This window comes from Hemiscyllium ocellatum, chromosome 1 (assembly GCF_020745735.1).
Source record: "Hemiscyllium ocellatum isolate sHemOce1 chromosome 1, sHemOce1.pat.X.cur, whole genome shotgun sequence".
NCBI lineage: Eukaryota > Metazoa > Chordata > Chondrichthyes > Orectolobiformes > Hemiscylliidae > Hemiscyllium > Hemiscyllium ocellatum.
In genome coordinates this window covers 11,630,499-11,645,958 of record NC_083401.1, presented here as the reverse complement: position 1 = coordinate 11,645,958, position 15,460 = coordinate 11,630,499, and the positions used below count along the sequence as shown (strand labels likewise).

The window sequence follows — 15,460 nt, the reverse complement described above, 5'->3', positions numbered from 1 at the left end:
TCATGGAGTGGAACAGGGAAAAAGCAGGAGGTTCTGCCACCAGGTGACATGGATAGGCAAAAGGTCTGGTGAGGAGATGGAGCTTTCTTTGACCCGACATGTTGTTGGGACCTCACCTGAAATTCATCTTCAAAGGGAATAGGAGAAAGAAAAAAATGCGACGGTAACTTGGCAGTGAGAATTGAAAGGTGTGGAAGGAAAATTCCAGAAGGCACAGAGGGAGCCAGAGTGTACAGATCACTGAGGGTGGTAGCAAAGGTTGAGAGAGCACTTCATAAACCACATAGCGGCACTGTGGCACAGTGGTTAGCGCTGCTGCCTCACAGCGCCTGAGACCCGGGTTCAATTCCCGACTCAGGCAACTGACTGTGTGGAGTTTGCACGTTCTCCCCGTGTCTGCATGGGTTTCCTCCCACAGTCCAAAGATGTGTGGGTCAGGTGAATTGGCCATGCTAAATTGTCTGTAGTGTTAAGTAAGGGGTATGTTGGGGTATGGGTGGGTTGCGCTTCGTCAGGTCGGTGTGGACTTGTTGGGCCGAAGGGCACTGTAAGTAATCTAATCTAATAGAAGTGTCGGCTTTATTAATGGAGGCACAGAGAACGAGAGCAGGAAGGGCATGTTGAACTTGTACAAGACACTTGTTTGCCCCCCACCCTCCCCAGCTGGGGTACTGTGTACGCATGTGGGTGCCACATGACGGGAGAGATATGAAGACATCAGAGAGCGTGCAGAATCGATTTACGAGAACGGTTCCAGGATTGAGAAGATTTGGTTGTGACGGGGAAACTGAGTGGTTGGAACTGTTTTCCTTGGAGTGCAGAACGCCAAGAGGGAGGTCTGATTGAAGTATTTCAGAACAGTACAAAGCTCTGATACAGCCACACTTGGTGTATTGTGTACAGTTCTGGTCACCGCATTATAATAAGGATGTGGAAGCTTTGGAAATGGTGCAGAGGAGATTTACTAGGATGTTGCCTGGAGGAAAGTTGTTACGAGGAAAGGCTGAGGGCCTTGAGGCTGTTCTCGTTAGAGAGAAGGAGGTTGAGAGGTGACTTAATAGAGACATACAAGATAATCAGAGGGTTAGATAGGGTGGACAGGGAGAGCCTTTTTCCAAGTATGGGGACGGCAAACATCAGGGGACACAACTTTAAAGTGAGGGGAGATAGGTATAAGACAGATGTCAGGGGTAGTTTCTTTACTCAGAGAGTAGTAAGAGTAGGGAATGCTTTACCTGCAACGGTAGTAGATTCGCCAAGTTTAAGTGCATTTAAGTCGTTGGACAGGCAAATGGACGTACATGGAATAGTGTAGGTGGGATGGGCTTCAGATTAGTATGACAGGGCGGCGCAACATCGAGGGCCGAAGGGCCTGTACTGCACTGTAATGTTTTTTGTTCTATGTTAACCATGAGGGTTCCAGGCTGACGGATCTGGAAAATGCTGGTACTCGTGAAATGAGAGGGGGTACAAAGTCCAAACTGATTAGTGGAGATCAGTCCATCAGAAAGCAAGTGCAGGCCTGGAAGGGCTGAGTAGTTAGCACGGCTGCCTCACAGTGCCAAGGGCTAGCTTTCGATTCCAGGCCTGGGTGACTGTCTGTGGAGTTTGCGTGTTCTCCCAGTATCTGCATGGGCTTCCTCCCTCAGTCCAAAGAATGTGCAGGTTAGGATGGATTGGCCATGTGAAATTGCCCATAGTGTCCTGGGATGTGCAGGTTTAGTTGGGTTAGTCATGGGATCGAAGGGCGAGGATGTGGGACTCTCTCTGAAGGGTCAGTGTGGACTTGATGGGCGAAATGGCTTGCCCCCACACTGCAGGTGGTGGGCTGAATAGCCTCCTCCTGCCTTGCAATGATTCTGTGCAGTAGGAACAAAAGGGAGTGGCTCTAATTAGGATGCCCTTTGGGTACAAGCATGATGAATGGCCTCTTTTTGCCATCATTCCATGAGGGTACTTACTATGTCAGTGTAGGCCTCAGTCATTTGGATCCACTGTCCCCCTGGCAACCGGGCCTGATTTTCAAACACTTCCTCAACAAAGGTCATGTGACCAGCATCAACATCGTACAGCAACCTGTAAGTGAGAAGGCCCCGAAATATGTTAATGTGTTCTATCCCCTTACCCTCATCGACCCAGTAACCACAGCCAACGGCTAGTGGGTATTAACGGGGGCAATAGGGCTATCATGATAACAGAGACCAAACTGAAGACTGCAACAACCACATCCTTTAGAAATTCAGGTCATGACACCCCAGCAACAAAGACATTGCACTACCCCTGGGTGATGTGGAAGTTCGTGCTTGTATGAGTCAATAGTATAATTGGTGACAGCTACTTCTGCAGGACTCAGGCTCCGTCTCTTGGTCAGAGGTTAGCAGAGAGTCTCTGGATCACTCTTGGGGTGATAGCAATGCAACTGATCAATTCTGACCAAGTGATCTCTCCTTGGGGTGGGGTGAAGTGGGTGGGAGGGGAGAGTGATCCCACAGAACAGGACAGCAAGGATGCCTCTCTCTATAATGCCTTCAAGAGCTTCATAACCCATGAAACAACTCTTGAGATGTCTTCACTGTGGCAAGCGCAGGAGCCAACAAATGCACAGCAAGATCCCAAGAAAGCAGGACAGGGTCATCACACGACAGCTGGCATTTCTGTTTTTCCATGGCGGGGCCAATACTGGTTGGGATACTGGGAAGAACCCTACCCCATCCTCCAAGACAATGCTCACTCAACACGGGTAGACAGGAGCCATGGTTTAATGACTCATTCGCAATGATAGTGCCTTTGGAGTGACTCTCCTTCAGGACCACATCAGCTCGTGTGCAGGATCTGCTGTGGAACTTGATCCCATAACCTTTTGACTAGAATGTCACCCATTAACGCTCAAGGAAGCACTTTGCACGTGAACAGTGAGCACTCGATGGGCCGAAGGGCCCTTTCCCTGTGTTGTAGGCCTCAGGTGACTCAGCAGGGCCTGCTCTGTTTGTCCACGGTACACCGTCAGAACTTCCGTTTATTTGGAAAGTGACAAAGAAATGCTCAAATTGCCGAAGCTGCACATTCTCAATCCCAGCACACCTCCCTCGCACCCGGGCCTGAAACACACACTCACGTTTTCTCAGGAGAGATGAACCAGTCTCCTGCCCAAGCCCAGCCTGCCGACGGCCGGAAGGAATCCTTGGGGAGCTTGATCTTCCCGGTGACATCGGAGTATTTGGGATAGGTGAGGCCTGTTGTGCCCCAATTCCCGACCAGGGCCAACTTGGTCTGGTTTTCGTACTGCACGAGAAAGACAGCTCCATTAGCCTCATTCACCCCCATCCGGGATTATACAGCCCCCAAGTTACCCAAACCCCAGAGGGCACCAACTCTCACCAAGCACAGACGTCACAAAAAAATGGAGACTTGATCAGACTCAAGAAGCTTGACACCATCCACAACAAAGTAGCCTGCCTCTATGGGGCAATTAAGGACAGGCCATAAATGTTGGCTAGCCAGCGACATCCCTGTCCCACAAGTGATTTTAAAAAATATTCCCCTGCTCTGGTACAGATGTAACAGGAGCTAGGCAAGAGGAGCAAAGATTAGATTACTTACAGTGTGGAAACAGGCCCTTCAGCCCAACAAGTCCACACCGACCCACAACCCACCCATACCCCTATATTTACCCCTTACCTAACACTACGGGCCAATTCACCTGACCCCGCACATCTTTGGACTGTGGGAGGAAAACGGAGCACCCGGAGGAAACCCACACAGACACGGGGAGAACGTGCAAACTCCACACAGTCAGTCGCCTGAGGTGGGAATATGAACCTGGGTCTCTGGCACTGTGAGGCAACAGTGCTAACCACTGTGCCACCGTGCCGCCCAAAGTGCAAACATTTACAATAATTCAGGGTTCACTATCCCAAATCAGGCTGGGACAACACTGCATCATCTTGTTCTAGACTGATGTCGAGGGGCCCAGTGTTGGACTGGGGTGGGCAAGGTCAGAAGTCACATGACACCAGGTTATAGTCTAACAGGTTTATTTGAAATCACAAGCTTTCAGAGCATCGCCCCTTTGTCAGGGTGATTTCAAATAAACCTGCTGGACTATAACCTGGTGTCGTGTGACTTCTGACTTTGTTCTAGATTGCAAGATGTACTATCATGGTACACTCCAGAACAAACTGTCCCCTGGCCAGCCTAGGGCACACTATCAGCAGCCCATGTTATCCTAGAACACATCCATTAAAATCTAGTACTCTACAGCAAAGCATGGACTACCCCAAAGTTATTCTAGAACACACTGTTGAACGTTTCTACTTGTTTGAGAATACAAATACAGCTAGCCCGAGTCACTGTACACTCACAGGTGCACTCAGTCTCTTGTACCGTTGTTCCAGAATGCAATGTTGGACGTTCTAGAGCACACTTGCTGTGTCATCATATTCTCAAATTCAAGATATTCATACCCAGTCTACTCTAGGACACGCTATTTGCAAATCCAAATTATCCAGGAAATAAAAATGGCATACCAAGTCATTTGCAAACACTGCATTTACAGTCCGGGTTATTCGAGAACATCTTTGACAGGTTTGCTAGAGCTCCTAGGGAGGGTTTAAACGAGATTGATGGGGAGGGTGGGAACCTGAGCTATGGATCAGAGGATGGAGTAGATAGTGAACAGCCAGTTACAGTTTGCACAGAGTCTGTGAGGAGGGATACACACTTGATAGGACAAAGGTCCAGTCAGTGGGATGGGTTGAAATGTGTCTATTTTAATGCAAGAAGTGTCAAGAATAAGGGTGATGAACTCAGTACGTGGAGCTACGATGTTGTGGCCATTACGGAGACGTGGATATCACAGGGGCAGGAATGGTTGTTGGATGTTCCAGGGTTTCAAAAGGATTAGGTGGTGGGGTAAAAGGGGTGGGGGAGTGGCATTGCTAATCAGAGATAGTATCACAGCTGCAGAAAGGAAGGTCGTCGAGGAGGGTTTGTCCACAGTCAGTCTGGGTGGAAATCAGAAACAGGAAAGGAGCAGTCACTCTATTGGGAGTTTCCTACAGACCCCCTCAATAGCAACAGAGTCATGGAGGAGCAGATTGGGAGGCAGATTTTGGAAAGGTGCAGAAGTAACAGGATTGTTGTCATGGATAACTTCAACTTCCCTAATATTGATTGTCACCTCCTCAGTGCAAATAGTTTGGATGGAGCAGTTTTTGTCAGGTGTGTCCAGGAAGGGTTCCTGACGCTATATGTCAATAGGTTGACTAGAGTGGAGGCCATATTGGATTTGGTGATTGGCAACTAACCATACCAGGTGTCAGGTCTTTTGGTGGGAGAGCATTTCGGTGATAGTGATCACAACTCCCTGGCCTTTACTATAGTCATGGAGAGGGATAGGAACAGACAGTATGGGAAATATTTAATTGGGGGAGGGGGAATTACAAATGGTATCAGGCAGGAACTGCGGAGCATAAATTAGGAACAGATGTTCTCCGGGGAAATGCATAAGAGGTTGTTTAGGGAGTACTTGTTGATCGTGCTGGACAGGTGTGTCCCACTGAGGCAAGGAAGGGATGGTAGGGCGAAGGAACCTTGGGTGACAAGGCATGTGGAGCATCTAGTAAAAAGGAAGAGGAAGCCTACCTAAGGTTAAAGAGGCAAGGATCAGACAGGGCTCTAGAGGGTTACAAGGTAGCCAGGAAGGAACTGAAGAATGGACTTAGGAGAGCTAGAAGGAGGCATGAAAAATCTTTAGTGAGTAGGATTAAAGAAAACCCTAAGGCATTCCACACTTATGTGAGGAACACGAGGATGGCCAGAGTGAGGGTAGGCCCAATCAGGGATAGTGGAGGGAACTTGGGCCTGGGGTTAGAGGAAGTAGGGGAGGGCCTTAATGAATACTTAACTTCAATATTCACGACTGAGAGGGATCTTAATATTTCTGAGGACAGAGTGAAACAGACTGATATGCTCAAACAGGTTGATGTTAAGGAGAAGGATGTGCTGAAAATTTTGAAAAACATAAGGATATACCTGAGGTTACTACAGGAAGTGAGGGAAGAGATTGCTGCGCCTTTGACGATGATCTTTGCGTCCTCACTGTCCACTGGAATTGTACCAGATAATTGGAGGGTGGCAAATGTTATTCCTTTGTTCATGAAAGGGAATAGGGATAATCCTGGGAATTACAGACTAGTCAGTGGTGGGCATATTATTGGAGAGGATTCTGAGAGACAGAATTTATGATTATTTGGAAAGCCATAGTTTGTTTAGAGATAGTCAGCATGGCTTTGTGAGGGGCAGGTCATGTCTCATGAACCTTATTGAATTCTTTGAGGATGTGATAAAACACATTGATGAAGGTAGAGCAGTGGATATGCTGTATATGGCTTTTAGCAAGGAGTTTGATAAGGTTCCCCATGGTCGGCTCATTCAGAAAGTAAGGAGGTCTGGGATACAGGGAAATTTGACTGTCTGGCTACAGAATTGGCTGACCCATAGAAGACAGAGGTAATAGATGGAAAGTATTCAACCTGGAGCTCAGTGACCAGTGGTGTTCCACAGGGATCAGTTCTGGGACCTCTGCTCTTTGTGAATTTTATAAGTGATTTGGACGGGGAAGTGGAAGGGTGGGTTAGTAACTTTGCTGATGACACGAAGGCTGGTGGAGTTGTGGGCAGTGTGGAGGGCTGTTGTAGGTTGCAACAGGACATGGACAGGATGCAGAGCTGGGCTGGGAATGAGTAAATGGAGTTCAACTTGGAAAGTGTGAAGTCGTTCACGGTGGATAGTCGAATTTGAATGTAGAATACAGGGTTAAAGGCAGGATTCTTGGCGGTGTGGAGGAACAGAGGATTCTTGGGGTCCACTTCCATAGATTCCTCAAAGTTGCCACCCAAGTTGACAGGGTGGTTAAGAAGGTGAATGGTGTGTTGGTTTTCATGAGCAGATCTGTAGGGTTATGCTGCAGCTCTATAGAGACCTGGTTAGCCCACACTTGGAATATTATATTCAGTTATTGTCACCTCATGAGAGGAAGGATGTGGAAGCTTTAGAGAGCATGTATAGGAGATTTACCAGGACTGAAGGGCATGTCTTATGAAGAAAGGTTGAGGGAGCTTGGGCTTTTTTTCATTGGAGTAAAGAAGGGTGAGAGGTGACTTGATAGAGGTCTACATAGATAGGGTGGATAGCCAGAGACGTTTTCCCAGGACAGAAATGGCTATCACGAGGGGGCATACTTTTAAAGGTGATTGGAGGAAGGTATAGGCGAGATGTTAGAGGTAGGTTCTTTACACAGAGAGTGGCGGGTGTGGGGAATTCACTGCCAGCGGTGGTAGCAGAGTCAGAGACATTAGGGACATTTAAGCCACTCTTGGAAAGGCACACGGAAGATAGGACAATGAAGTTTATGTCGTTTAGTCTGATCTTAGAGTAGGATAAAAGGCCAGCACAACATCAACACAACTGTGTTATAATGTTCTGTTCTATCTGAGAGTCATTGAGTCACAGAGGTATACAGAATGAAAACAGACCATTCGGTCCAACTCGTTCATGCTGACCAGATATCCTAAATTAATCTAGTCCCACCTGCCAGCACCCGGTCCATATCCCTCCAAACCCTTCCTATTCACATACCCATCCAGATGCCTTTTAAATGTTGTAATTGTACCAGCCTCCACCACTTCCTCTGGCAGCTCTTGCACACGTACAACTCTCTGGCTGAAAAGGTTGCCCCTCAGGTCCCTTTTAAATCTTTCCTGTCTCACCCTAAACCTATGCCCCTCTAGTATTGGACTCCCTCACCCCAGGGAAAAGTCCTTGTCAATTCACTCTATCCACGCCCCTCATAATTTTATAAACCTCTATAAGGTCACTCTTCGGCCTCTAACGCTCAACAGCAAACAGCCCCAGTCTGTTCAGCCTCTCCCTGTAGCTCAAATCCTCCAACCCTGGCAACATCCTTGTAAATCTTTACTGAACCTTTGCAAGTTTCCCAACATCCTTCCAATAGGAGAAAAAACACAATTTTATGCAATATTCCCCGAGTGGCCTAACCAATGTCCTGTACAGCCACAACATGACCTCTCAACTCCTGTACCCAATACTCTGACCAATAAAGGAAAGCATACCAAATGTCTTCTTCACTATCTTATCTACCTGTAACTCCACTTTCAAGGAGCTATGAACCTGCACTTTGTTCACTAACAGTCCCAAGGACTTTACCATTTAATGTATAAGTCCTGCTCAGATTTGCCTTTCCAAATTACAGTATCTCGCATTTATCTAAATTAAACTCCATCTGCCACTTCTCAACCCATTGGCCCATCTGATCAAGATCCTGTTGTAATCAGAGGTAATCCTGTTCACTGTCCACTACACCTCCAATTTTGGTGTCATCTGCAAACTTACTAACGATACCTCCAATGTTCACATCCAGATCATTTATATAAATGATGAAAAGTAGTGGACCCAGTACCGATCCTTGTGGCACTCCACTGGTCACAGGTCTCCAGTCTGAAAAACAACCCTCTATCACCACCCTCTGTCTCCTACCTTTGAGCCAATTCTGCATCCAAAAGGCTAGTTCTCCCTGTATTCCATGTTATCTAAAGTCGCTCATCAATCTACCATGGGGATCCTTGTTGAACTGAAACTGACTGAAGTCCATATAGATCAAGTCAATCAATTCTCACCTCATACCACATTAGAACAAAGCATTCATAATCGAGGCTTTCAAGAACATCATACTTACTAGTCTGGATGATTCTCCGTCCTAATGAGTAACGTGGGCCACGTTAGAATACAATATGCATTATCCCAGGTAATGATAGAACCTGACATTCCCTGTTAGGTATCACACACCGGGGAAAGTGACGAAGACACCAGTTACTAACATAGATCACTCACCGAAACCAGTGGGACTTACCGTTTCTGCAAACACGGACAGCTTGCCCTCAGTGAACTGGTTAAATTCCTTGTTATCCGCTGCTAATCCAAACCAGATCCGCACTCGGACCTGGCCGGGGATCTTATCGAATTTAGAGCTATTACGCGGGTGCTGGAGAGAAAGGACAGGGTGATGAAGCTCAAAACACAAACACACCAAAAGACAGAACAATAAGAAACTGCTGGCCAAGGCACTGCTTAATCCATCTCACTCCAGTCAATACCGTACACTCCCCAATCCCTGTCTCACTCCAGTCAATACCGTACACTCCCCAATCCCTGTCTCACTCCAGTCAATACTGTACACTCACCAATCCCTGTCTCACTCCAGTCAATACTGTACACTCACCAATCCCTGTCTCACTCCAGTCAATACTGTACACTCACCAATCCCTGTCTCACTCCAGTCAATACCGTACACTCCCCAATCCCTGTCTCACTCCAGTCAATACTGTACACTCCCCAATCCCTGTCTCACTCCAGTCAATACTGTACACTCCCCAATCCCTGTCTCACTCCAGTCAATACTGTACACTCACCAATCCCTGTCTCACTCCAGTCAATACCGTACACTCCCCAATCCCTGTCTCACTCCAGTCAATACTGTACACTCACCAATCCCTGTCTCACTCCAGTCAATACCGTACACTCCCCAATCCCTGTCTCACTCCAGTCAATACCGTACACTCCCCAATCCCTGTCTCACTCCAGTCAATACTGTACACTCACCAATCCCTGTCTCACTCTAGTCATTAAAACTGTACACTCCCCAATCCCTGTCTCACTCCAGTCAATACTGTACACTCCCCAATCCCATTTTGTCAGTCCCATATTCCCATTGTTCCAATATATCAAAACCCATGGTCCTCAAATCCAAATAGTCATAGAGTCATACAGTCCGGAAACAGACCCTTCGATCCAACCCATCCATGCCAACTGTAATCCCAAACTGAACTAGCCCTACTGCCTATGTTTGGCTCATATCTCTCCAGATCCTTCTTATTCTGAGTATTCAGGGTGGACCATTTAGGACGGAGATGGAGAGACATTTCTTCATCCAAAGAGCAGTGAGCCTGTGGAGTTCATTACCACGGGAAGGAGTTGATGCCAAAACATTGAATGTATTCAAGAGGAAGCTAAATTTAGCACTCGGGGGGAATGGGGTCAAAGGTTATGGGGAGAAAGCAGGATGAGGCTATTGAGTTGGACAATCAACATGATCGTGATGAATGGTGAATTGAATTGATTGTCACGTGTACCAAAGCGCAGTGAAAAGCTTTTCCTCGCGAGTAATACAGGCGGATCACAGAGTTAATTAGCACAGATAGTAAACATTGCCAGGGTGGGATGGATCGTTGAGAAAGCTGGTGGCCCTTCCTTGACAGCGGGCCTGGGAGATGGATTCTATAGATGGGAGGTTGGCCTTTGTGATTGTCCGGGCTGGGTTCACCACTCTCTGTAACCGTCTCCAATCTTGAATGGTACAGTTGCCATACCAGGTAGTGATACACCCAGACAGAATGCTCTCGATGGCGCACCTATAAAAGTTGGCAAGGGTATTCACCATCATGCCAAATTTCCTCAGCTGCCTGAGGAAGAAGAGACGTTGTTGGGCCTTTGTAACCAGTGTGTCCACATGAAGAGTCCAAGAAAGCTTGTTGTGGATGACCACTCCCAGGAGCTTGACACTCTCCACTTGTTCCACCTCTGTGCTGTTAATGTGTAGGGGGACATGAGTAACAGCCCGCTGAAAATCAATAATGAGTTCATTGGTTTTGCCGACATTGAGAGCTCGGTTGTTCTCAGTGCACCATTTTTCCAGATCGTCCACCTCTCATGTGCAGTCTGTTTTGTCGCCATCTGAGATTTGACTGACTACATCAGCAAACCTGTTCGAGCAGGCTCGAAGGGCTGAATGGCCTCCTCTTGCTCCTATCTTCTTTGTTTCTATGTTTATTCATGAACTTATCCAAATGTTTTTAAAACGATGTAACTGTACCTGCATCCACCACTTCCTCAGGCAGTTCAGTGACACTCCAGCATTAGATTATCCCAATCCAATTAGGCCTTCTCTTCTCTGATCCATGTTGGCTTCATCATCCAGAGGCTGCCCTCCACCCTCACCCCACCCTCACAGGGCCTGGTGACCTTGACAACAGACATCCCATTAAAACCTCTTCTACCTCAATAACTGCAGGGAGACACCACTCCATCCCAGTTTCGGGAGTGGATCGGCTGATCAAAACGATCGGTTAACTTCCCTTCATGGAATGTTTGCACTGCCCTTGTAGGTTCTCCCTCACTTCCCTCGTTCTGAGGGGCTAGTAGGCAAGTTCAGAGGGAAGCCACATTTCTGTGGGTCTGCAGTCACAGGTAGACCAGACCAGGTAAGAAATGCAGATTTCCCATGCGCATGGAGGACGAGAACATCAACCAGATGTTAGTGCATCTTATGGAAATCAATGGCAGTCTCATGGTCAGCTTGAAGGCCAAGGGCATCAGATACATGGGAATACCACCACCTACAAGTTCTCCTGCCAGCCACTTACCATCCTGACTTGGAAATATATCACCTTTCCTTCAGTATCGCTGGGTCAAAATCCAGGAATTCCCACGCTTCCAGCGCTGTGTGCTTGATTTGATCTGATTTGTTATTGTCACATGTACCTGGGTACAGTGAAAAGTTTTGTTTTGCGTGCAGTGTAGGCAGATCAAATCAGACAGAGTGCATTAGGATAGTAGAACAGAGCGAGGAATACAATGCAGGAAAGGTGCACAGAGAGCGAGATCAACATTAAGTTTAAAATTTTAGAGTCATAGAGTCACAGAGATGTACAGCATGGAAACAGACCCTTCAGTCCAACCTGCCCATGTGGACCAGATATCAGCACCCAGCCCATATCCCTCCAAACCCTTCCTATTCATATGCCATTCCAAATGCTTTTTAAATGTTGCAATTGTACCAGCCTCCACTACATCCTCTGGCAGCTCATTCCATACACGTACCACCCTCTGCGTGAAAATGTTGACCCTTAGGTCTCTTTTATATCTTTCCTCTCTCACCCTAAACCTATGCCCTTTCGTTCTGGACTCCACGACCCCAGGGAAAAGACTTTGCCTATTTACCCTATCCATGCCCCTCATAATTTTGCAAACCCCTATAAGGTCACCCCTCAGCCTCCGACGCCCCAGGGAAAACAGCCCCAGCCTGTTCAGCCTCTCCCTGTAGCTCAAATCCTCCAACCCTGGCAACATCCTTGTAAATATTTTCAAAACCCTTTCAAGTTTCACAACATCTTTCCGATAGGAAGGAGACCAGAATGCATGCAGTATTCCAACAGTGGCCTAACCAATGTGCTGTACAGTGGCAACATGACCTCCCAACTCCTGTACTCAATACTCTGACCAATAAAGGAAAGCATACCAAACGCCTTCTTCACTATCCTATCTACCTGCGACTCCACTTTCAAGGAGCTATGAACCTACATTCCAAGGTCTCTTTCACGTCTATTCAGAAGTCTTATAACAGTGGGGAAGAAGCTGTTCTTAAATCTGCTAGTACACATGGTTAAGCTTGTGTATCTTCTGCCTGATGGAAGAGGTTGAAGGGCTTTTGCCTGAAATGTCGATTCTCCTGCTCCTCGGATGCCACCTGACCTGCTGTGCCTTTCCAGCACCACTCTCTCGACTCTGATCTCCAGCGTCTGCAGGCCTCGCTTTCGCCCAGGTCTTTGATGGTGTTGACTGCCCCCCCGAGGCAGTGAGAAGTCGACAGCCTGTGGACCGCAGCAGTTCAACAAAGTAGCTCACGCCACCTTCTCCAGGGCAACAAGGGATAGGCAATAAATGCCCAGCCAATGATGCAAACAGCCGATAAATTAAGCTACCGTTAGAATTCCAGGCCTCATTTTAATTGAATGTAAAGTGTAAGACCTACTGTAGTGGGATTTGAACCCATGTTCCCAGAGAATTAGCCTGGCCTTCTAGATTCGTCAACCAGAGGGACAGGGCAACCATAGGGCAGCATGGTGGCTCAGCAGTTAGCACTGCTGTCTCACAGTGCCAGGGACCCGGGTTCGATTCCTGCTTCAGGCACCTGTCTCTGTGGAGTTTGCACATTGTCCCTGTGTCTGCATGGGTTTCCTCCAGTTTCCTTCCATAATCACAAAGATGTGGAGGTTAGGTTCATGGGTAAATATGGGGTAAGGGAATGGGTCTGGTTGGGTTGCTCTTCGGAGGGTCAGTGTGGACGTGTTGGGCCAAATGGCCTGTTCCCATACTGCAGGGAATCTAATCAGACGTGTAACCAGCACTTACACCCAGAAGTACGTACACCACTCTTAGTTCATAGCCCTAAAAGACAGCTCGCCCAAAGCCTGCTCAAGGACAATGCAGGAATGGATTCAATATGCTCAGACTTGTCACCGAAGCAAACCAAAAGTGTTTGAGAAACTCAGCAGGTCTGGCCGCATCTGTGAAGTGAGAGAGAGAGAAGGCAGAGTTAACATTTCGAGTTCAATGGAGTTCTGAAGAACGGTCACTGGACTCAAAACGTTGATCCCGTTTTTCTCCCCAAAGATACTGTCAGACCTACTGAGTTTCTCCAGCATTTTCTGCTTTTGCTTCAGATTTCCAGCTTCCACAGTTCCTGGCGTTCTGCCGCAGAAGAAATGTTTTGCCCAAGAAACCTCTCCTGACCATTTCAGAAAGAATATCAGAGACACGGCAGCTAATGTAGACACCTCAAGCACCCACAAACCACAACTCAACAATGCCCCTCAGCGAGCTTGGTTGTGGGAATAGATGTCACCAGGGAGAAACCATTAGCTCATCCTCAAAACAATTGCGTGGGATCTTTATATCCACACACAAACTCATAGAATTCCCAGTGTGGGAGCAGACCATTCAGCCCATTGAGTCCACACTGAACCTCTGTAGGGCACTCCATCCCCCCTACCCTACATTTCCCATGTCTTATCCACATGTTGTATACATCCCCAGAACATTACGGACAATTTAGCATGGCCAATCCACCCAAACCTGCGCATCTTTGGATTGTGGGAGGAAACCAGAGCACCCAGAGGAAACCCACACAGACACAGGGAGTACATGCAAACTCCACACAGACAGTCGCCCAAGGCTGGAATCGAACCCGGGTCCCTGGAGCTGTGAGGCTCAGTAGTGCTAACCACTGAGTTACTGTGCCGCCCATAAGGTCTTTCTGCTGAAAATGGCACCTCTGACAGTGCAGCACTCTGTCTATATCACACAGAATGGGCCCAGCCTTCTGAAACAACATGCCACCCACATGGGCTACAGCTGAAATGCAGTAGCCAGCGTCCAGATGTGAATTCATCCCAGGAATCTCAGCTCCAGTGGGCTACCCGATGAATACGGCTCCCACCCCTCCCCCACCACTCCCTCCACCCCCAGTCCCGTCAACCCCTCACCTTTAAAAAGATTGTTTGAAGTTGTCCACAGTTTTTCCCGGAACAGTAAGGGGCGCGGCGGGAATAGAGGACCTCGTGCGCCGGGATACGGTAATAGGCGGATCGCCGGTCTCCTTGCAATTTCCAAATCACAATGTCCGGTAAACTGTTCTGTGGCTGTCAATAAAAACACATCGCACTGCTGTCAGCAATCGGTTCTGTGAACACGACAACAAAGTGACGGCTAAGGAAGTGCCTTTTCACAAACATCCTCCTCAAGGCTACAGTTGGGTCTGTTGCTGAGGCCACAGAGGGAACTTCGAAAGGAATTCTGAGGACGTGAACCCTCAAACGTCCCAATTCTCCATCATGTGAGTGGGTTTTTCTAATTTATTCATTCACAGAATGAGGTCTTCATCAGCAAGACCAACCTTTTATTGCCAACCCCTAATTACCCAGAGGGCAATTTAGAGTCAACCACATTTCTGTGGGTCTGGAGTCACATGTAGGTCAGGCCAGGTAAGGATGGCAGTTTCCTTCCCCAAAGGGCATTAGTGAACCAGGCGGGTTTTTCCATGAGTGACAATAGTTTTACAGTCATCATTAGACCCCGAATTCTAGATTTTTATTAAATTCAAATTCCACTGTCTGGCATGGCAGGATTTGAATCTGGGTTCCCACTATAATGCACTAACTTATGGGATAATAAGAATCGGGCACCCCAAGGAATGCAACTGACTGAATGCTCAACATGGACCCGATGGGCTGAATGGTCTTCTTCCAAGAAATTGTGTAAATGGAGAGCTGGGTTTGATAGACAGGTGGATTTTACATTCAGGATAGGTAGATATTTCACTGAGATAGTGAGGTAGGACCCACATGGACCCCATGTTACAGGAACAATGAGGTGGTATGGGTTATACCACCAACCAGACACCCAGAGTTGACAAGGTGTTACTCTGCATCTAACACGGTGTTATCCCTGTCCTGGGAGTGTTTGTTGGGGACAGTGTAGAGGGAGTTTTACTCTGTATCTAACCCCGTGCTGTCCTTGCCCTGGGAGTGTTTGATGGGGATAGTGT

General features: G+C 47.6%; 1 protein-coding gene across 6 annotated transcripts in view; it reads right to left on the bottom strand.

Annotated features, from left to right (window-relative positions):
* Window positions 1-15,460, bottom strand: part of dysf (dysferlin, limb girdle muscular dystrophy 2B (autosomal recessive)) — a 440,247-nt gene that overhangs the window by 180,427 nt on the left and 244,360 nt on the right. For all 6 annotated transcript variants that reach the window (XM_060835988.1, XM_060835909.1, XM_060836235.1 and 3 more), the window contains 4 exons: window positions 14,400-14,555; window positions 8,930-9,061; window positions 3,116-3,282; window positions 1,962-2,076 (listed from right to left, as the gene is read on the bottom strand). In XM_060835988.1, the coding sequence (XP_060691971.1) occupies window positions 1,962-2,076; window positions 3,116-3,282; window positions 8,930-9,061; window positions 14,400-14,555 (570 nt within the window). The remainder of the gene's footprint in view (window positions 1-1,961; window positions 2,077-3,115; window positions 3,283-8,929; window positions 9,062-14,399; window positions 14,556-15,460) is intronic.